This window comes from Heptranchias perlo, chromosome 1 (genome assembly GCF_035084215.1).
Source record: "Heptranchias perlo isolate sHepPer1 chromosome 1, sHepPer1.hap1, whole genome shotgun sequence".
Lineage (NCBI taxonomy): Eukaryota > Metazoa > Chordata > Chondrichthyes > Hexanchiformes > Hexanchidae > Heptranchias > Heptranchias perlo.
This window is the reverse complement of record NC_090325.1, coordinates 162,479,036-162,503,152: the sequence shown is the minus strand read 5'-3', so window position 1 is coordinate 162,503,152 and position 24,117 is coordinate 162,479,036. Positions and strand designations below refer to the sequence as shown.

Here is a 24,117-nt window from a genome sequence, read left to right as displayed (position 1 = left end):
ATGCAAAAAGATTAGTGGGTAACATAAAAGGGAATCCAAAAGGGATAATGGGCAGGTACTCAAATTGGCAGGATGTGACTAGTGGTGTCCCACAGGGACCTGTGTTGGGGCCTCAACTATTCACTGTCTTTATTAATGACTTAGATGACAGGATAGAGAGCCACATATCTAAGTTTGCCGATGACACAAAGATAGGCAGCATTGTAAGCAATGTAGATGGAAGCGTAAAGTTACAGAGAGATATTAATAGATTAAGTGAATGAAAACTGTTGCAAATGGATTTCAATGTAGGCAAGTGTGAGGTCATCCACATTAGACCAAAAAAGGATAGATCAGAGTACTTTGTAAACGGTGAAATTTTGAAACGGTGGAGGTCCAAAGAGACTTAGGGATCCATGTACAAAAATCATTAAAATGTCATTGACATGTACAGAAAATAATCAAAAAGGCTAATGGAATGCTGGCCTTTATATCTCGAGGACTAGAATACAAGGGGGTAGAAGTTGTGCTACGGCCCTGGTTAGACCGCACCTGGAGTACTGTGTTCAGTTCTGGGCACTGTACCCTAGGAAGGATATATTGGCTTCGGAGGGAGTGCAGCGTAGATTTACTAGAATGATTCCTGGACTCCAAGGGTTAAATTATGAGGAGTGATTACACAAACAAGGGTTGTATTCCCCGGAATTTAGAAGATTAAGGGGTGATTTTATTGAAGTTTCCAAGATATTAAGGGGAACTGATAGGGTAGATAGAGAGAAATTATTTCCGCTGGTTGGGGAGTCTAGGATTAGGGGGTGTAACCTAAAAATTAGAGCCAGGACTTTCAGGGGTGAAGTTAGGAAACACATGCCAAGGGTAGTAGAAGTTTGGAACTCTCTTCCGCAAACGGCAGTTGATGCTAGCTTAATTGTTCATTTTAAATCTGAGATTGATAGATTTTTGTTAACCAAAGGTATTAAGGGATATGGAGCTAAGGCAGGGAGATGGAGTTTGGTCACAGATCAGCCATTATCTCATTGAATGGCGGAACAGGCTCAAGGGGCTAAATGGCCTACTCCTGTTCCTATGTTCCTGTAACTATCACCCCTGTCTGTGCTGATCACCATTGGCTCCCTGTCCCTAATGCATTGATTTAAAAAACCTCTATGTTCTTTATAAATCCCTTCTTGGCCTTGCCCTACCCTACCATTGTAACCTCATCTAGCCCTAGGTCTCAGCTTGTGACCTCTGTTTTTCTGACGCTGACCTACTGTGTGTCCTCCCCTTCTTTCCCTGTATCATCTTCAGGCATCATGGCTCTGCACTCCTGAATTCTCTTCCTAAGCCCTTCTGTTTTGTTACATCTCTCTCCACCTTCATCCTGTTTATAAATAGGATTGAGAGTTCTAAGGATAAATGCAACTTGAGTAAATTTATTGCTGTGAGGAACATAGTGGTGTTGGCCTGCTAGGTCCATGCTGATGTCATGCTAAGGTGCATAATGTAGGATGTAAAGTTGAATAGATGTTTTGGAGTTTTGCTTGAATTACGTTTGGAGAGAGGAAGGAGAAAATATGCAGGACCCCTCATTAAGCAGTTTAAATGGGTTGGATATTCATGATAGAACGGATTGTAAATGGTCAGTGGAGGAAACTGGCTTGATGGACTAAATAGTCTTTACTATCCTACGCTTTCCTGTGTTTTTATATATTTTAACAGTTCCAGTTTGTGCATTTGTACAAAACAGGTATTGAGTGCTAGCACGCCATGTTTTTCCGTTGTCTCCATTTTGTTTATCACCATGAAGTGAAGCAAACTGTGACACATTTACAAGTTACACCATAATATAGAGAAAAGTGTTTATTACGAAACAAGAGTTGAAGCTATGAAGCAATTTATAGTCTGCTTGAAGAAGGCAAAAGATCTGCAAGCCTTAAATGCCAAAGCTAAAAAGACATAAAGATACAGGTACAATTATGGTCTTTAGAGCATATCTACGGAGCATCTGACATAGATGCCGAATCATATGTTGTTTCAACAGGTGACAGCGTAGGTTTTGGAAACCAGAGGTCATTTTTATGATTGAGGCATTCAGGATTCAGGAGAGTATCCACTTGCTTGCCATCTCCTAAGTTGATTTTATGGTACAGGCATTTTCTGTTGTCATAGGCGTAACATGTATCTTCTGGTGGAGGTTGAGGTTTGCACTGAGGTTCTAGCGAAGAGGTTGCCTTTTGGGTGCAATTCTTGCAGCTGCAACAAAATATATTATCAAAGACATAATTGGTATTGAACACATAGTACTGCTTTCTGAAAGTTACTAGATGTTCAGATAAGAATAATTCACCTAATATGCATTGGAATTTTTTTATAATTAATTTTCCAATTCATTTCACACGTTCTATGATTCTATGATTCTATGATTCAAATGTCTGAAAACTCTTTTGCATGAAACTACCATCCATTTGTAGCGAATTCAAGAGGACAATCCATGAGTAAGCAGTCTTCCTTACTGTACGAGCTAGGTAGTGGGGGATTGATGCTGGCTTCCTAATGGCAGTCAATCACAGTGCTGTAGGAAAGTGGCTCCATAGAAACTGCCAGCACTTTCCCCCATAAATATAACTCTTTAGCTGAAAGATCATTTGGGTCAACAACGGGCAAAGTGGCATCCGCAATTTCCACTCGCCGCACTTCCTGCAGCGGAATGGGTCTCAATGATTTTTTCTCCCTGCAGGGTCCTCTTCTGGCAGACTATGATAAAGTTCTGAATGGTGAAGTCATTTAATCAGAATTGTCCATTAAGATGCAACAAAACTAGTGCACTGACCAGCTGTTTGAGGGAACCTCTTGTATGACGCTCCACTACATCCTGTTTCTTTTCAAATCTTTTATTGTTATCCTCCAGCCGACAAACGATTTGAAGAGATAAAACATAGGGTGACCCAATTATAAAAAGGATTGGGGGCTGCAGCAGCAGTTGGGAGAGATCACTGGAGGAAAGGGGATGTAGCTGGAAAAGATTAATGGAATAGCAGAGAAAGGACTACAAGCAGTCAGAGAGAGTAACAGAAAGAGAGGGGAAGAGTAACAGGGAAAGGGAGCGTAGCTGATGCCGAGAATGAATAGAAACTTAGGGTGAAAGAGGAGAGAGACGTCTACTGACCCCATAAAAACCAGGATTGAGGCAGAGTCCCATCTGTAAAACTGATGAATAAGGTAAGCGGGCCTTGTCAGAACATAGGTTGGAGCCTCTGCTCTACACCATACAAGAATAATCTGAACAGTAGGACAAGTGTTTTGCTACAGCACAATACCTGCAAATGTCTACAATTACAAATCATTAGCTGCAACAAATCACTTGATTTACTGTTCAGCACTCGCACAGCTTTCGGTGTACTAGAACTGAGCCAATTCTTTTGAATTATAAAGCATCATTAAACCCATAGGACTCTAAATTGGGCTGTGTAGCACCCGTTTCGTAGGCCCTACACGGACGCCTAAGGACCCAAAACGGCATCTGGAATGTGAGCGCAAACTTCTAGCGTGATGTGCGCTGGATGCCATCTTGGTAAAGGCGACTGCGCACGCGCAGACAACGAACACTGGCAGCATGTAAAGTAGGGAGATTATGCGGTAGATCAGCGTGCAACGCTGATATAAAGGGACAGATGCGATTTTGGAACTCAACGCTCCAGCGCTCCACTGTCTTAAACTCGTACAGCTGAACAGGTCTTAAACATCATGGAGGACCCCCCCCACCAGTGCTATCTAAAGGGATCATGCAGGAGTTATAGGTTAGTTGCTGGATTATTGTTTCTGGCTGCTGATGCATTTGTACCTGTTTTTGGAGGTCTCCTATACTTGAATACTAGGACTAGGGGACAGAGCCTAAAAATTAGAGCCAGGACGTGCAGGAATAAAGTTAGGAAATGCTTCTACAAAGGGTGGAATGCTCTTCTGCAAACAGCCGTTGACGCTAGCTCAATTGTTAATTTTAAATCTGAGATTGATAGATTCTATCAAGGGATATGGGGCTAAAGCGGGTATATGAAGTTCGGTCACAGATCAGCCATGATCTCACTGAATAGCAGAACAGGCTCCAGGGGCTAAATGGTCTACTCCTGTTCCTATCTTCCTATAATAAAGTTTCAATACTCTACAGGGAGTGAGCTGGCTAGCTGACAGGCAACAGCAAGAGCACTGGTGGAGTGGTAGGGGTGGGACAGGAATGCTGTCATCCTGAGAGGGGACAGCAAGTTCATGTTCCATGGAGCCACTACCACTTGCTGCCTTCTGTTATGCGCCACCTTCACCTGCAAGAAAGCGGGACGTGTGTCAGTAAATATCCTGCAAGATGTTTGGGTGATGTGGCTGTCATGGTTGAATAGCTGCCAGTGTGTGTGACCTGTGAGTTGTGGGTGTGCGGCTTGCAACAGTGGTAATGTGTGAGGGTGAGAGGAAGCATCTGATTGGAAGAGTTGAGCACTGATTGAAAGGGTTTGTTGGTAGGTGGGTGATGAGGGGTGTAGTGTGTGGGGCAGTGGATGCGACTAGTGGTGCAGTTGGTATGAGATGCCACTTGACAGGTGACCTCACTCACCTTGACCACTCAGGTCAAAGCATTGAACTCCTTCCTGCACTGCATCTATGTTCGTGGTGCTATGCGCCTGGCATTGACTTCATCCCTACTGCCTCCCAGTGCCTCAGAAGCATATGTCTGGAGGGCCTTTTGTCCACCCCTGCAGATATAGGATGTCCCTCCTTCTGTCCACCTCTTGCACCAAGGTCTCTTGTGTATCATCAGAGAACCTTGGTGCACATTCTCTCGCAGGCCTGGTAGAAACTCAGATCGGCAGATTGGTGGGGTCTGGCGTGCAGATTGGAGGCTGTGGGATTTACTAGTGTGCAACCTTTATTCAATGTTTTAAAATAATTCAACAGTTTGTAAACAATGGGACTTGTACCTGTGTTTTATGTGTGCGATGCCTGATCTCCATTTAGATTCTGTGCAGACCCGTATTTTATATTTTGCCAATTAGAGGTGCAGGCTGCCTTTAAGCAGTGCTAGCCACTCATGATGTCGGGTCCCCCTGCCGGTGAGCAGCTACTTAATAGCTCAGGTAGCGCTGGCTGCTCGCAGCAATCATAGAAATCACCAGGCAGCAAGAGTGTTACGTGCTACCTGCATCTTAACAATTGGGCACAAGTTAATCGTGCACCGCGACTCCCGTGCCTAGATTCATGGGTTATCCAATATAACCCCGATAATCTCCACCACTTTGCCTATAATTGATGTAGTTTTAACTTCCCGCTGAACAGCCACGAGGAGCTGATAAATCCACAACACAAATGCATGGCTATAGGTATTCTATATTCTATCAACGCTACTATGGTCATTGCTCCAAATATGCTGTCTCACACCTCTTCGTCCCTGCATGCTCATTGTATTGAAATTGCAGTCTCTGACTCCAATTCATTCTTTCCTGGGTCCTCAAAATACATTTCTTCCTATTTTTCCCTTCCTCCGACACTCTACAGGCTTTTAGAACTCTAGGTAATGTCAATAATTTCCCCTGAGCTGTTCGCACTCCGCCATCCTAACTTTCCTGAAAGAGCAGCAGAAAAACAATTTGCGCACATGAACAGGGTCTCTGCCGCACTTCCAGCGAAGTTATGTCTGCAGAACATGAGCAGGAACAGCTCCGAGGAAAGTCCTGGCGTTAGTGTTATTACTTCTTCATTTATCTCAACTTCTCTCCTACTCTTTTCAACCTTGGCAGTGTTGTACACCATGAAACGAACATTTGAACATAGATACTGTGGCTATAAAGTAATCAGACAGTTGTTTCTGAATGATCTGATCCATTTGAAAGAGTCAAAATTACTTCAGACAACTGATAGTGGATAATTGAGCTGCTGTTTTCCATTTGCTATACATGTGCACAATAAATTGTAAAGTCTGAGTTTAGTTACTGGGATTGGGGTAATGATCTGAAGTTCACTGTAATTACACATTGCAAAAGTGACAAAAAATAGTAATCATACAAATCTGAAATTTTGTAGACAAACTTGGTCCGAAGAGGGGAGGTTGGATCTGAAATGTTCTCTCTGCTTCTCATGGGAACTCTGTAATAAAAGAGCAATCAATAGTCATTCCAAGATTACTGGAGACTCTCCTAGATCATTTTATGTGTGGACATCTTTCGTTGCTGATGAGGTTTGTATACTGCTGTTAATTAAAACAATTAAAACAAAAATAATTATTAAAATCAATCATTCAAACTTCTTTACAATGTGGCTGAATAGCAATAACACTGAAACTGAGGGCTGGATAATTAATAGAGTCAAAGGTCAGTTATATTGCACCTGTTAAGTAACTTTGAACTTCACAGTATTGGCCCCGATATTAGAGTGGAGGCGGGATGGCAGTGGGGGAGGGGGGGATGGTGATTGGGCGCATGGGTAACCCGTCCAATAAAAAATGTCCGTTTCGCACTCGATCGCGAGTCAATTGGTGCCACTAATTTTTTTATTCGTTCATGGGATGTGGGCATCGCTGGCAAGGTCAGCATTTATTGCCCATCCCTAATTGCCCTTGAGAAGGTGGTGGTGAGCCACCTTTTTGAACCGCTGCAGTCCGTGTGGTGAAGGTTCTCCCACAGTGCTGTTAGGTAGGGAGTTCTGGGATTTTGACCCAGCGACAATGAAGGAACGGCGATATATTTCCAAGTCGGGATGGTGTGTGACTTGGAGGGGAACGTGCAGGTGGAGTTGTTCCCATGTGCCTGCTGCCCTTGTCCTCCTAGGTGGTAGAGATCGCGGAGGTGTTGTCGAAGAAGCCCTGCCGAGTTGCTGCAGTGCATCCTGTGGATGGTACACACTGCAGCCACAGTGAAGGGAGTGAATGTTTAGGGTGGTGGATGGGGTGCCAATCAAGCGGGCTGCTTTGTCCTGGATGGTGTTGAGCTTCTTGAGTGTTATTGGAGCTGCACTCATCCAGGCAAGTGGAGAGTATTCCATCACACTCCTGACTTGTGCCTTGTAGATGGTGGAAAGGCTTTGGGGAGTCAGGAGGTGAGTCACTCACCGCAGAATACCCAGACCTGCTCTTATAGCCACAGTATTTATGTGGCTGGTCCAGTTAAGTTTCTGGTCAATGGTGACCCCCAGGATGTTGATGGTGGGGGATTCGGTGATGGTAATGCCGTTGAATGTCAAGGGGAGGTGGTTAGACTCTCTCTTGTTGGAGATGGTCATTGCCTGGCACTTGTCTGTCGCGAATGTTACTTGCCACTTATGAGCCCAAGCCTGGATGTTGTCTAGGTCTTGCTGCATGCAGGCACAGACTGCTTCATTATCTGAGGGGTTGCAAATGGAACTGAACATTCTGCAATCATCAGCGAACATCCCCATTTCTGACCTTATGATGGAGGGAAGGTCATTGATAAAGCAGCTGAAGATGGTTGGGCCTAGGACACTGCCCTGAGGAACTCCTGCAGCAATGTCCTGGGGCTGAGATGATTGGCATCCAACAACCACTACCATCTTCCTTTGCTCTAGGTATGACTCCAGCCACTGGAGAATTTTCTCTCTGATTCCCATTGACTTCAATTTTACTAAGGCTCCTTGGTGCCACACTCGGTCAAATGTTACCTTGATGTCAAGGGCAGTCCTCTCACCTCACCTCTGGAATTCAGCTCCTTTGTCCATGTTTGGACCAAGGCTGTAATGAGGTCTGGAGCCGAGTGGTCCTGGCGGCACCCAAACTGAGCATCGGTAAGAATGTTATTAGTGAGTAAGTACTGCTTGATAGCACTGTCAACGACACCTTCCATCACTTTACTGATGATTGAGAGTAGACTGATGGGGCGGTAATTGGACGGATTGGATTTATCCTGCTTTTTGTGGTCAGGACATACCTGGGCAATTTTCCACATTGTCGGGTAGATGCCAGTGTTGCTGCTGTACTGGAATAGTTTGGCCAGAAGCGCGGCTAGTTCTTGAGTCTTCAGCACTACTGCCAGGATGTTGTCGGGGCCCATAGCCTTTGCTGTATCCAGTGCACTCAGCCGTTTCTTGATATCACATGGAGTGAATTGATTTGGCTGAAGATTGGTTTCTGTGATGGTGGGTATATCGGGAGGAGGCCGAGATGCATCATCCACTTGGCACTTCTGGCTGAAGATAGTTGCAAACGCATCAGCCTTGCCTTATGCACTCAGGTGCTGGACTCCGCCATCATTGAGGATGGGGATGTTCACGGAGCCTTCTCCTCCCGTTAGTTGTTTAATTGTTCACCACCATTCACGACTGGTTGTGGAATCGCTTAGCTCTGTCTATGGCATGTTGCTTCCACTGTTTAGCATGCATGTAGTCCTGTGTTGTAGCTTCACCAGGTTGGCACCTCATTTTTAGGTATGCCTGGTGCTGCTCCTGGCATGCTCTTCTACACTCCTCCTTGAACCAGGGTTGATCTCCTGGCTTGTTGGTAATGGTAGAGTGAGGAATATGCCGGGCCATGAGGTTATAGATTGTGCTGGAATACAATTCTGCTGCTGCTGATGGCCCACAGCGCCTCATGGATGCCCAGTTTTGAGCTGCTAGATCTGTTCTGAATCTATCCCATTTAGCACAGTGATAGTGCCACACAACACGTTGGATGGTGTCCTCAGTGTGAAGACGGGACTTCATCTCCACAAGGATTGTGCGGTGGTCACTCCAACCAATTCTGTGATGGACAGATGCATCTGCGACAGGTAGATTGGTGAGGACGAGGTCAAGTAGATTCTTCCTTCGTGTTGGTTCGCTCACCACCTGCCGCAGGCCCAGTCTGGCAGCTATATCCTTCAGGACTCGGCCAGCTCGGTCAGTAGTGGTGCTACCGAGCCACTCTTGGTGATAGACATTGAAGTCCCCCACCCAGAGTGCATTACATACTTAACCTGGCTTCCGGGATTGCCATCTGAAAGCTGCGCAGTGGGCGGACTGCACATTCGCATCACAGGCTGTCAGGTGGAGGAGCTCTATTTAAAGGGGCAGTCCTCTATTGGCTTTTATAGAGTCATAGAATCATAGAGTTATACAGCACGGATAGAGGCCCTTCGGCCCATCGTGTCCGCGCCGGCCATCAAGCCCGGTCTACTCTAATCTCATATTCCAGCATTTGGTCCGTAGCCTTGTATGCTATGGCATTTCAAGTGCTCATCCAAATGCTTCTTGAATGTTGTGAGGGTTCCTGCCTCCACAACCCTTTCAGGCAGTGAGTTCCAGACTCCAACCACCCTCTGGGTGAAAAAGTTCTTTCTCAAATCCCCTCTAAACCTCCCGCCTTTTACCTTGAATCTATGTCCCCTTGTTATAGAACCCTCAACGAAGGGAAAAAGCTCCTTAGTATCCATCCTATCTGTGCCCCTCATAATTTTGTACACCTCAATCATGTCCCCCCTCAGCCTCCTCTGCTCCAAGGAAAACAAACCCAATCTTCCCAGTCTCTCTTCATAGCTGAAGCGCTCCAGCCCTGGTAACATCCTGGTGAATCTCCTCTGCACCCTCTCCAAAGCGATCACATCCTTCCTGTAGTGTGGCGACCAGAACTGCACACAGTACTCCAGCTGTGTCCTAACCAGTGTTTTATACAGCTCCATCATAACCTCCTTGCTCTTATATTCTATGCCTCGGCTAATAAAGGCAAGTATCCCATATGCCTTCTTTACCACCTTATCTACCTGTTCCGCCGCCTTCAGGGATCTGTGAACTTGCACACCAAGATCCCTCTGACCCTCTGTCTTGCCTAGGGTCCTCCCATTCATTGTGTATTCCCTTGCCTTGTTAGTCCCTCCAAAGTGCATCACCTCGCACTTTTCCGGGTTAAATTCCATTTGCCACTGTTCCGCCCATCTGACCAACCCATCTATATCGTCCTGCAGACTGAGGCTATCCTCCTCGCTATTTACCACCCTACCAATTTTTGTATCATCAGCGAACTTACTGATCATACCTTTTACATTCATATCCAAGTCATTAATGTAGACCACAAACAGCAAGGGACCCAGCACCGATCCCTGTGGTACCCCACTGGCCACAGGCTTCCAGTCACAAAAACAACCTTCGACCATCACCCTCTGCCTTCTGCCACTAAGCCAGTTTTGTATCCAAAGTGCCAAGGCACCTTGGATTCCATGGGCTCGTAGCTTCTTGACCAGTCTCCTGTGGGGGACTTTATCGAAGGCCTTACTGAAATCCATGTATACCACATCCACTGCGTTACCCTCATCCACACGCCTAGTCACCCCCTCAAAAAATTCAATCAAATTAGTCAGACATGATCTTCCCTTGACAAAGCCATGTTGACGATCCCTGATTAATCCTTGCTTCTCCAAGTGGAGACTAATTTTGTCCTTCAGAATTTTTTCCAATAATTTTCCTACCACTGATGTTAGGCTCACTGGCCTGTAGTTCCCCGGTTTTTCCCTACTCCCCTTCTTGAATAATGGTACTACATTAGCGGTTCTCCAGTCCTCTGGCACATCCCCTGTGGCCAGAGAGGTTCTGAATATATGTGTCAGAGCCCCTGCAATCTCCTCCTTTGCCTCACACAGTAGCCTGGGATACATTTCGTCCGGGCCTGGGGATTTATCCATTTTTAGGCCTGCTAAAACCGCCAATACCTCCTCCCGCTCGATGTTAATATGTTCGAGTATATCACAGTCCCCCTGCCGTATTTCTATGTCTACGTCGTCCTTCTCCATAGTGAAAACAGATGTAAAAAATTCATTTAGAACCCCTCCTACATCTGCCGGCTCCACACACAGATTGCCATTTTTGTCCCTAATGGGCCCTATTTTTTCCCTAGTCATCCTCTTACCCTTAATATACTTATAAAACATCTTAGGATTTTCCTTTATTTTGCTCGCCAGTGTTATTTCATGGCCCCTCCTTGATCTCCTAATTTCCTTTTTAAGTATCCCCCTGCACTTTTTGTACTCCTCTAGGGCTTCCTCCGTCTTTAGCCTTTTGTATCTGCCAAAAGCCCTCCTTTTTTTCCTAATCCATTCTCGTATATCCCCTGACATCCAAGGTTCCCTGGAGTTCTTGGAACCACCCTTGACCTTTACGGGAACATGTTGCCATTGTATGGTCTCAATCTCCCTTCTGAAAGACTCCCATTGCTCCGATGCGGATTTTCCTACAAGCAGCTGATCCCAGTCCATTTTGGCCAGATCCTGCCTTATCCTATTAAAATCGGCCTTCCCCCAATTTAGAACCTTTATTTCCGGCCCCTCCCTATCCTTTTCCATGACCACCTTAAATCTCACCGAATTATGGTCACTATCACCAAAGTGCTCACCTACTAGCACTTCTTCCACTTGGCCGGCCACATTCCCTAGAATTAGGTCCAGTACCGCCCCCTCTCTTGTAGGACTTTCTACATGCTGGCTCAAAAAGCTCTCCTGGATGCATGTTAAGAATTTTGTACCCTCTAAGCCTTTTACACTCTGAGTATCCCAGTTAATATTGGGGAAGTTGAAATCCCCCACTATTATTACCCTATTATTTGCACAATTTTCTGAGATTTGCCTACATATCTGTTCCTCTATCTCCCCCTGACTGTTTGGGGGCCTATAGTACACTCCCATCAAAGTGCTTGCCCCCTTTTTGTTTTTAAGCTCCACCCATATGGCCTCATTCGAGGAACCTGCTAATATATCATCCCTCCTTATGGCAGTAATTGATTCTTTAATTAATATTGCGACCCCCCCTCCTCTTATACCTCCCCCTCTGTCTCGCCTGAAGATTCTGTACCCCGGAATATTGAGCTGCCAGTCTTGTCCCTCCCTCAACCATGTCTCTGTGACAGCAACAATGTCATACTCCCATGTGTTTATCAACACCTTCAGTTCATCCACCTTATTTGCAAGACTCCTTGCATTAAAATAGATGCCATCCAGCCTTGCCCTCACATATTTGCCCTGTCTTCCAAGCTGACTTGTTTTTTTCTCTATATTTGGCTGCACATCACCCCCTATTGTAGCTCCACTCTGTATCCCATCCCCCTGCCAAGTTAGTTTAAACCCCCCCCAACAGTGTTAGCAAACCTCCCCGCAAGGATATTTGTCCCGCTCTGGATCAGGTGCAACCCGTCCGACTTGTACAAGTCCCACCTTCCCCAGAAGCAGGCCCAGTGATCCAGGAAACTGAAACCCTCCCTCCTGCACCAACTCTTTAGCCACGCATTCATCTGTTCTATCCTCCTATTTCTATACTCACTAGCCCGTGGCACTGGGAGTAATCCAGAGATTACAACCTTTGAGGTCCTGCTCTTTAATCTGCTACCTAGCTCCCTAAATTCTTGATGCAGGACCTCATCTCCCTTCCTACCTATGTCGTTGGTCCCAATGTGGATCACGACCTCTGCCTGCTCACCCTCCCCCTTGAGAATGCCCTGTAGCCAGTCAGTGACATCCATGACCCTGGCACCAGGGAGGCAACAAACCATCCTGGAGTCACGTTTACGGCCACAGAAACGCCTGTCTGTTCCCCTTACGATAGAATCCCCTACCACTATAGCTCTTCCACTCTTTTTCCTCCCAGCCTGTGCAGCAGAGCTACCCCTGGTGCCAGGAAGTTGGCTGCTGCTGCTTTCCCCTGATAAGTCATCCCCCTCAACAATATCCAAAGCGGTATATTTGTTTGAGAGGGGGACGGCCACAGGGGACCCCTGCACTGCCTGCCTGCTCCTCTTACTCTGCCTGGTGGTCACCCAATTACTTCCTGCCTGTACAACCTTTACCTGCGGTGTGACCATCTCACTAAACGTGCTATCCACGACGTTCTCAGCATCGCGAATGCTCCTTAATGAATCTATCCGCAGCTCCAGTGCCGCAATGCGGTTTGTCAGTAGCTGCAGCTGGATACATTTCCCGCACACATGGTCGTCAGGGACACCGGAAGGGTCCCTGATTTCCCACATAGAGCAGGAAGAGCATAACACGGGGCTGGGCTGTCCTGACATGACTTACCCTTTAACTAATTAATTCAAATTAAATGAATCCCACCAATTTCACTTCAATTAAAAGGTATACTCAAGGGCCCTTGCTGAACAGCAGTCCCCCACTACACAACAGAGACTCTAGAATCCACAAACTCTAACTTTTCCTGGAGCAAACACCCTCACACCACAATGGAGCAGCACATAGGCAAGACTGCTCTAAGTTTCAATTATGCCTCACTCCAGGTGCTACTGGATGGGGTGAGGAGGAGGAGGGATGTGTTTTACCCGCTGGACGGGAGGAAGTGGCCTGCCTCTGCCGCCAAGGCCTGGCTCTAGGTGGCAGAGGAGGTCACCATCAGCAGCAACATATCCCGCACCTGGATCCATTGCAGGAAGCAATGACCTAACTAGGTCAGTCAAAGTGAGTACACTTACTGATTCTCCTACATTCCGTCTTCCACATCACCGCCCCCACCCCCCAACTCATTCTGCCCTGCCAACACTACTCTATCGCATCCCTCCCCACACCCACTTAAGGCTCACCCTCAACTTACCTGCACTTCCTCAGCAATTCCTCACCTCCCTATTAGTCACCCCACCACTATCACTCAACCCAATCCTCATACAATGTCATGGCTCTGTCTCATACTCACCCTCTCAGGCATCTCATTCAAAGTCAGCCACACCCAAACCAATGCATTTATTGGTTGGCCACGTCACCATCACTCACTCACATGTCTGTACTTTCTCCCCTTATAGGAGAAGAGAGCTCAGAATGCACAAGAGAGGGCGAGGACTGGAGTGGGGCCACCAGAAATCGTTGTCCTCACAGACACGGAGCAGGAGGCGCTGGAACTTAGCCGAACCCTCGAGTGCCCGTCCGACAGGGACACCGAGACTGGCACCCAACAAACGTCTGGTGGCATAACCTTAACATTCAGCACACACAATATGAATTGATGTTAACATGCTTTGCCATCTTCAGCACCTCAATAGCACAGAAGATGGAGGAATCCAACTCCTGCATGAGTGGAATGGTGGCACAGGGACGTGAGGGAATCTCTGAGATAGTGTCACTGGGACATGAGCAGCTCCCTGAGATACTGTCACGGGTAAGTGTGGGACTGTGTGTGATGGAGAGTAGGCTAGCATCCATTGAACTTCCAGCACGGCTCACAAATGAGCCCATTCAGGCTCTGACAATGGCCGTTCGGACTCACAGTGAACAACATTCTGCTGCCTTAAACACCCAGGCATATACACTAGCACTGGCCTTACAAGGCTTCACACATGTCCTCCAAACTGTCATCCAGCAGAGTGGTGGGAGTGATATGGGCCTGGCCCAGGGGAAGGATGATGGCGAAAGGGAACATGGAGCAGGAGGTGCTCAAAGCGCTCCCACATCTCACCCGTTGCCCCCCTCTCAACCAGTACCCGCAATGCTGTCTCCTCTCCAGGTGGCCGAGTCTGCCCCTGCACAGGTGCAGGTGGAGCAATCTTTGGAGGGGGCCTCACGGGCACCAAAACCCAGAGGGCGTAGGCCCAAAGCATCTAAGCGATCAGGGCATGAACAAGAGCAACCTGCCACTACCTCTGCTGCAGCCACAGAGGATGCACCACGTAGAAGTAGTCGGAAGCGAAAGGCAAAGGTTTTATAAGTGTGTTTAACGGTTGGTCCTGTTTTTTATTTTGTGATCAGCTGGTATCAGCTGTTTTCCACTTCTTATGGTCGCTACACCTCCATGAACTGCTCACACAGCACCTTGTCCAGCAACCTGAACAACAACTAACTATTCATCCAGTGAAGGCAAGTTCAACTACCTGCAGTAATCCTGACTGTGGATGTCACTGTTTTCCATTTTTAGTTCAGTGCAACAACAGTTTGCAGCTCTTGGATTTGCTCCTTAGAGAAATATAGAATTTATTTAGGAAAAAGACTGCAAGAATAATAGCACCAAAGCTGTGCACATTGCTTCTCCTGCCTCTGAACTCTCTTTGAGGCAGTAGCATTCCCTAGAATTCTGTCTCTTGCATGCAGAAGTAGAAATGTAGGAGTAGATTTTACAGATTTGCTGGCCTCCATGCTCAACTTGGACATAAAATTGTTGGGGGGGGGGGGTTCTTTGTCAAAATTCCTGATATGCGTTCCCGACAGAAGAACTGTGCTATACCTGGGATCCAGTCCTAATTGATGTGATGATTATCTCCTCTATGTTTTAAGGATCCATTAGACTGAACCCATTTTCTTGTGGACATATGTTCACAGCACAAAACTGCCTACAATCAGTAACTGGTAATATGCCATTCCATTTTCTTGCTGTGTGGTGAATATGATCAGGGTACAACAATGCATCTACTTACACAATTTTTATATCTCTCACGAGATGCTCCTGTTGTCCACCATTAGGAGTGTCAGTAACGACTATCCTGGATGTCACCTTCAAACACTTACATTTCGATTCGACTAGAAGGTGGCTTTCAGAGTCAGCTGTGAAGATAGACATGGTTATTGCTCTCTAAATCTGAAGCACTGTTATTACAAATGAGGAACTAGTGTTTCCTGTATTGAAAGCCCAGTTGTAAGCTCAGTTCACACATTAATTGCCTCACCAGTACGGGTAATAGTTTGGTTTCAGAGTGTGAGGACACGATAGCTCTACTTCTCAGATGCATACACTGTCTCACTGTCAGAGTGAATTTCGGGGAAGAATGCTATTTAACAGAAGCACTTGGTGGACTAGTTATGGCAGTGTCAGGCCTCAACCAGAAGGGTTGGAAAGGAAAAGCAGCTGACCAGTAGGGCCAATGCATTAAGCATTCTAGGTGACCACCAACACCATCCCTGAGACCAGACCTCATCGGCAACTACTAATAAGAAACTTGCTTTCACAGAAGTTACTGTGGGTGCCAGAGCTACCCAGCATCAGTATCATGTAACAGGAAGAAACTGTTATTCTAAAAAATAATATACCAAGGTACATTCTGGAATAGGATTGAGATTATAAACTACTCACGTGATTGTTTATTAAATTACTGTCTCCTTCACAACAAAGGAAACTGCCAAGGGATATTGATAAGAAGGAGGCTAAAAAGTGTCAAATGGAATTCAATGTCAGTAGGTGTGAGGTGATGCATTTTGGTACTAATACTCTGAATAGAGGTAAGCTCAATGCTGTGGAACAGCAGAGAGATTTGGGGGTATAGATTCACAGGACATTAAAGGTAGCACCTCAGGTTGATAAGGCTGAAAAAATGATAAAGAAATTCTAAGTTTTACCTCAGGAGGTATAGACTATAAAAGCCAAGAGGTAATGATGAGATATAAAACCTTAATAAGACCTCTGTTAGAATACTGAGTGCAACATTGGACTTCACACTTAGGAAGGATATTGAGGCTATGGAAAGGGTACAATGTAGATTCACTAGGATGTGGTCTGGTATGATGAAATACAAATATCATCAAGAAAATATTCTGATTTGTCTTCCTCGGATCTAAAGTGGATGACCTCACACTTCCTCATATTAAATTCCATCTGCCACAGCTTTGTCCATTCATTTAATCTATCAATGTTACTTTGTAATTTCCTGCTCCCATCTACTCAACTTGCTGAGCCTCCTAACTTTGTGTCATCTGCAAACTTGCATATATAACTCTCTATTCCTTCATCCAAGTCATTGATATATATAGTATCTGATGCCCCAATACAGATCACTGGGGAACACCACTTGTCCCATCCTGTCAATCAGAGAACATTTTTTTTATCCCTACTCTCTGTCTCCTACCTCCGAATCAATTACCAACCCATATCACACTGTTACCTCCAATTTGTTTTCATTTTTCCTAATAATTTCTTGTGTGGAACCTTATCAAACATCTTCTGGAAATCCATATAGACAACGTCCAAAGGCAGTCCCCTATCCACTACGCTAGTGACTTTCTCAAAAAATTCAGCTAGGTTAGTCGTATGTACCCTACCCTTCACAAATCCATAGTGACTCACTTGTTCAAGTGCTCAGTCACACTGTCCCTGATGATAGATTCCAATAACTTCCCCACAACTGATGCTAAACTGACAGATCTGCAGTTACCTGATATAAAGAGGAAAAAATAACCTTTACAAATCCTGCAGAGAGGAAGGTGAAGGAGACCTCTGGGAGGAAGTGAGTGTGGCCCTGGGTCATGTTTTTATTGAAACCCCTGAGCACCGCAGCGCTGAAGCTCATTGTTCCCCAACCTCTCTCTGTACACTTCCTGAATCAAGAGAGCTTTGGAAAATTATGACTAATGAGCCTACAATTTCCTCACCAATTTTTTTAATACCCTGGGGTAATAGCCATTATGTCCTGGAGATTTGTCTATCATAAGTCCCATTATTTTCTCCATTACCATTTAAAAATGTATATTATATTTACTAAGTTCCTCCCTTTTGACTTCAATTAAGGTTTCCTTGTACCGTTGATATTGTGTCCTCTTTCTCCGCTGTGAAAATGGATACAAAGTATTCATTTAACAAGACTGCCATTTACTTAATTTTCATTATAGTCTCACCTGCATCTGTCTTTAATGGCCCCACATTCCCCCTTACCACCCTTTCTCTCAATATGCTTATAAAAACTTTTGCTGTTAGCTTTGATATCTCTTGCAATTTTTTTTTCATATTCATTTTTTGCACTTATTACTTTCTTATATAGCTCTCCCAGTTCGCTGGATTTTTACTTTTCCTTGAATTTGTGAAAACCTTTTCTTTTAGTTTTATATTGTCTCTTACCTTATTTGATGACCATGGTTGCTTAACTACACAAGTGTAGCTTTGCCTTTTAGGGATATATACTGGTTTTGTATCATACCAAATACTTCTTTGAATACTTTCCACTGTTTGTCTGTAGGTTTACTCATTACTGCTCAGCCCAGTTTACTGTGGTCAATTTATTTCTCATCCATTCGAAGTTTGCCGTACATTGGTTTGTAACTTTCCTTTCACTCTCTCAAAATTAAAATCAACTTCAATCATATTATGATCACTATTCACAAGATGTTCTCTCACCATCAGATTGTTAACTAATTCTGGTCAGTTACTCATTACTAAATCTAGTATGTCCTGTTCACTTGTCGGTTCTAAAACATATTGGGCGCTAAATTGGGCCGTGTAGCGCCCATTGTTTCGGCGTTACACGGCCTCTCCGACATCCAAGATGGCGTCTTGGATGTGCACGCACCTTTCTTGCGTGACGTGTGCCAGACGCCATCTTGGTATAGGCGCAGATAAGAAACGCTGGAATCATGTAAAGTAGGGAGAAAATGGCTTCAATCAGTGTGCAACGCTGATTTAAAGTGATAAACACCATTTTGGGACTTAACGCTCAACTCAACGCATAGTCTTAACCCCGATCATCTGAACATGTCTTAGAGTGCTGGAGGACCCCCAACCGGCGCTATTTAAAGGTACCATGCAGGGTTTACTGGTTAGTGGCTGGATTATTGCCTCTGGCTGCCGAAACATTTGTAACTGTTTTTGGAGGTCTCCTAGGCTTCAATACTAGGACGTGGGGACATAGCCTAACATTTAGAGCCAGGACGTGCAGAGTGAAGTTAGGAAATGCTTCTACATGCAAAGGATGGGAGATGTTTGCAACGCTCTTCTGCAGACGGCAGTTGATGCTAGCTCACTTGTGAATGTTAAATCTGAGATTGATAGATTTCTGTGAACCACGGGTATTAAGGGATATGGGGCTAAGGCGAGTATATGGAGTTAGGTCACAGGTCCACCATGATCTCACTGAATGGTGGAACAGGCTCGAGGGGTTAAATGCCACTGCCACTTGCTGCCTCTTGATATGCGCCACCTTCTCCTGCAAGAAAGCGAGTCATGTGGCTGGGTGATGTGCCAGTATGTGTGGCCTGTGAGTTGTGGGTGGGCGGCTTGAAACAGTGGTAATGTGTAAGGGCGGGAGGAAGCATCTGATTGGAAGAGTTGAGTACTGATGGAAAGAGTTTATTGGTATGTGGGAGATGGGGGGATGTAGTGCGTGGTGCAGTTGGTAGGAGACGTCACTTGACAGTTGACCTCACTCACCTTGCCCACTCATATCAAAGCATTGAACTTCTCCCTGCACTGCATCCATGTTCATGATGCTGTGCGCCTGGCATTGACTTCGTCCCCCGCTGCCTCCCACTGCCTTTTGAGTATATGTCTGGAGGGCCTCTTGCCACTAGCCCCCCCCCCCGCCCACTGCAGATATAGGATGTCCCTCCTTCTGTCCACCTCTTGCACCCAAGGTCTCTAGTGCATCAGCAGAGAACCTTGGTGCACGCACTCTCGCAGGCCTGGTACAAACTCAGATCGGCAGATTGGTGAGGTCTGGTGTGCAGATTGGAGGATGTGGGATTTAGTAATGCGCAACTTTATTCAATGTTTTAACATAACTCATCAGTGTGTAAACATAGGGATGGGATCTGCATCTGTGTTTTACGTATGCGATGTCTGATGTATATTCAGACTCCGTGCAGACAGTGGACTGTTATTTTCAGCAAATACCAGGTACAAGCTACCTTTAAGAGATTTCTAAGAAACATCCTCCCTTTAAGAGATGGAGCTCCATCTGGTGGTGGAAAGTGTGAATTGCATTGATTCCACATGCAAGGCCTGGAAAGGAAGGCTGATTGTAGGTAAGTGCTCCCTTGGGACCAAACTTGCGTCTTGCCTGCCCAGGGTCTGTTGGGCGCGGGGTGTCGCGAACATCGCCCAGAACGGACCCTTAACCAATTTCCACCCCCTCTGTTCTAGAAAACAGTCTTGAATATATTCTAGAAATTATTCTGTTTCCCCCAGTCTATGTGAAAATTAAAATCTCCCATTATAACCACATTGTATTTGTGACACGCTTCCCTGATCTCCGTATTTACACATCCTCCCATTACATCACTATTATGAAAAGGTCTGTAGACAACTCCTACCAGTGACTTGTATTCTTTGCCTGATCACCTTTACTGAAATCCCTTGGGCTCAATTTTAAAATCAAATTGCGGGTGTGTTGGGGGCGGGGGTGCGAAAATGGCGAAAATCCCGAGCGGGTTTGGAAGCCGGCTCCAACCCGCCGACTTCCGGGGTTGCCACAGACGCGCCTGTGTGCGTGCGCTTCACAAATCTGGACGTCCCGCTGGCAATTAAAGCCGGCGGGATGATAGTTAAAGAACAAAATATACTTCATTGAGGTACTTAAGGTACTTTTTTTCTGACATAGTAGATAGTTAAAACGATTTTAAACTTACCTGGGTGGCTTTCCGACAGCTTCCGATTCATACCTGTGAAGGGCCGGATCAGGCAAAAATAAACTAAATTAGTTAAATAAAAAACCATTGCACAAAGTTAAAAAACAAAATAAATCTAACTTTCCACCCTGCTCTGATGACCGAAGTCTCCCTCTTCGAAGTCCTCCTAAGCCCCTGATGTCTCCCTCTCCAATGTTCCTCTCCCCCCCCAATGTCCCTCTCCGATCTTTCCCTCTCCCCCCGCGATCTCCCTCTGATCTTCCCCTCTCCCCACCTGATCTTCCACTCTGCCCACCGATCTTCCTCTCTCCCCCTCCCCCCCGATTTTCCCCTCTCCTCCCCGATCTTCAGCGCCCTCCACTCTCCCAGCGCCGGATGACATCTCTCTCTCCTCTTTCTCTCCTCCCCCCCTCCTCGGCATTGCAGCTCCTGTCGGCAGCCAGCCTGCCAGAGTCTTGCATTCTTTGCCTGATCACCCTTACTGAAATCCCTTGGGCTCAATTTTAAAATCAAATTGCTGTTGCGTTGGGGGCGGGCAGGGGGGCGGGGGGGGGAGGGCTGCGAAAATCCCGAGTGGGTTCGGAAGCCGGCTCCAACCTGCCGACTTCTGGGGTTGCCACAGACTGGCTGCCGGGCGCGAAACTCAGAAATAACTTTAATCACCATCAATTACATCGCGATTGCGTCGGAAAAGGTATGTTTTTTTTATTTGGGTTTGCCATGCGCACCCTCAACCCCCACCCTCCCCCCCACTGTGCCACCATGCCACCATTTCAAAATTGAGCCCTTTATCTCTACTGCTAATTGTGTCTTTTATCAATATTGCTACTTCTCCTCCTTTCCCAATTTCCCTGTTATTTCTAAAGATCTTATAGCCTAAAATATTCAGCTCCCAATTATGCCCATCTTGTAGCCAGGTTTCTGTAATGGCTACTATGTCATATCCTTTAAGCTGAATTTGTGCTTCTCATTCGTTTTATTTTTCATGCTATGTGTATTTGTGTATAGGACTCTTATTTGGGTAATCCTGGTCATATGTTCTGCCGGTCTTTTTCTCTAACTTTTTGAATTACTGTGTGGTTTTTCCCCTCCCAAGCCCCTAATAGATTAAATCTATACCCACTGACATAAGCGCTGAACCAAAATTGTCCCACAATTGGCTATCTTATTTGGAGAAGCCAAATGGCTGATATGGGAAATGGAAATTGCACTGGTGCAGTAGAATGCGTACTTTTGAGATTGGGGTTAAGGCATAATGTTTGGGTAGAGGGAACTTGGAAATGCCAGAAATTAGAACATTTTCTGTTCTGCAGCTAACACAAAATTTAAAAAGCAATATACAATTCTCTTTAAAAAAAAAGAACAGCATGAATTGACTTGAGTTCATTTTCATGAAACAACACATGTATTTTCTTACATCTTTTGGACTTTTTGAAATTATTGGAGTTTTTTTAAGCTCAGAAGCAGAATTTAGTTTTTTAAATAGTTTTATGTATGGTTCTACAATTTGATATCTTAGTTTTGTGCATTTTACTGCAAGCTTGTTGATTTTTTATATTTCTGTATTTTGAAATTGTATTTCATTGTTTTTGTTATCATTTTTCAACTTTTCACAAACCTTGATGTTTTTGTTGAAAACTTTTGTTTCTTTAAAAAATAATTGTTTTGATTTATCAAAGTTTGTACCAATCTTTAATTTTATTGTAATTATTTTAATTGTGGCAAGTTTTAGATTTTGAATTTTAATAGCCTAGTTATGAAAATAGTTTTGTATTTTCAGGTCATTAAAGTTTTCCATCTTAGTATCTGTGACAAACATTTGCATTCCAGAGTGGGTACTTTGCTCACTACTGGTGCCGTTCACTTAGTTTTGGAACCAATGGACTTGTCTGGATTGCATGAAATTACATTTCAGTCACACTGCTGCTCTGTTGCTCCTTTCCTACCACATTAATATGCCAATGTACTGCATTCCCAGCCAGCCTTGAGTCAATTACAATATCAAATTTGTTACAGGAGAATGGCAAAGCTGTTGGATAAAGTTAAAACAGGCAATGGCACAAATGCTGATGAGCTTATCATGATTTGTCTTTGTTTACAAAATAGACAAGTTAAATTCAGAAGACTTTGAACTCAAACACTCATGCCACTTTCTGAATTTTCAGTAATCGTAAACCACAATAAATTTATCAGCATCTGTATCTTTTCCATTTTTAAATTTTAACAAAGGCCTTGACTTAGAACCAGAATGACCATTCAGCTCATTTCAGGGCCTGATCTGACAATTTTTCTGATATTTGTGTGAGATAACTAAGTGGAGATTAGCTGACTGTCAATGCATTGGCATGTTAATATACTAACTCATTGAATCACTGAAGGGTTAAATGTGTGTTAAAAAAAATCTATGATACAAGAAATTGTTTATCAGCTGTGCTGTCCAAATAAAGTATCTAGCAGAGCCAGGTTACTTCCTGTCAAGAAGGAATAGAAAACTGAACCTATTAATCCAATACCTTCTGAGAGGCACCATCTGACTAATGAAGTATCATGGTTAATAAATTAAATTACTAGTGCGTGCAGTGTGTTACTGAAAGCTTTATCCTCACATTGCAGCTTTTAACCTCATCAATTGCTGTTAGAAGGCACTGAGCAGAAGGCACTAATCCATCGGAGAGAGAAAATCAGAGGCAAAACTGTTCATAGGCCACTATCATGTGCAACCTAAGGACTGTCTCAAGAATGACTGTGGTAATCCTTAACGTATCATAGCTCTGATATAACATACATTGTATATGGATTCCTCCCTTATCAAGAAACCATTTTATACCATAATATTTTTAAAACATGCCTCTTAGTATGATTTAGAACATTGTATAGAGGATCTTGTATTGTCACTTTCATCCATCTTCAGAATGACACTCTAAACCAAGATGTGGAGATGCCGGTGATGGACTGGGGTTGACAAATGTAAGGAATCTTACAACACCAGGTTATAGTCCAACTGTTTTATTTGAAAATCACAAGCTTTCGGAGGCTTTCTCCTTCGTCAGGTGTCAACTCTAAACCAAAGCATCACCTGCCCTCATAGGTGGACATAAAAGTTCCCATGACACCACTGGAAGAAGAGCAGGGAAGTTCTCCCCAGTGTCCTGCCTAACATTTATTCCTCAACCACTAAAACAGCTCAGTCCACTAAATGAAGGGTCTCTGACCAGGAGGTAATACTCCTGTACATTTTGACATACACAGTAACAGGTGGCCACTGTAGCTATTGCTTAATCTGTAACTATCTTGCAGTGATGAGAAACTAAAAATTCTTTAACATTAGAGCTGACAGACACATTTGAAATGCTTGTTCAGACATGGTAGAAATAACTGTCAGGTAAGTTAAAAATTATAGTTGTTTTTGTCTGTGACCAAAGTGTGCAAAAAATGACCTTTTCCCCTTTAGTTTACAGCAAAGAGATTACACAACATGATACACAATATAATTGTTCCTTCATTAACTCTGAAAATTCAATCCATACTAAATCTATTTCTATGACCTTCTGCGAATGCACATACTAGTATCCCCAGATAGAATAATTCTACTGCTGGTATGTCTAATTATCATGGAGAAGACCCTAGTCTTCCTATATCCCTACTGGCTAACAAAATAGGAAAATTTACTCATCATATGCCGTAATACAAGATATAATAATAATTAAAAACCTTACCTGCTGCAAGAGCTGTGTAAAGTAGAATTGCTGCTAGTGGCCCCAGCATATGTTTACTCTTCATCATGAGACTGTCTACTTCTATGATCTCTCTTTAGTGTTGCAGCTGCTCACTTGGTCTGATCTATATGCTTAAACAAAATGAAACAGTAAACTGT

General features: G+C 44.6%; 1 protein-coding gene across 1 annotated transcript; it reads right to left on the bottom strand.

Annotated features, from left to right (window-relative positions):
• Positions 1-1,824: 1,824 nt before the first annotated feature.
• On the bottom strand, positions 1,825-24,117 carry LOC137327363 (immunoglobulin J chain-like). The gene is made up of 5 exons (XM_067993084.1): positions 23,960-24,117; positions 20,244-20,276; positions 15,335-15,461; positions 6,028-6,108; positions 1,825-2,232 (listed from the first exon to the last, which is right to left on the bottom strand). The coding sequence occupies exons 1-5, from the start codon at positions 24,024-24,026 to the stop codon at positions 1,974-1,976; spliced, it is 567 nt and encodes a 188-aa protein (XP_067849185.1). The 5' UTR covers positions 24,027-24,117; the 3' UTR covers positions 1,825-1,973.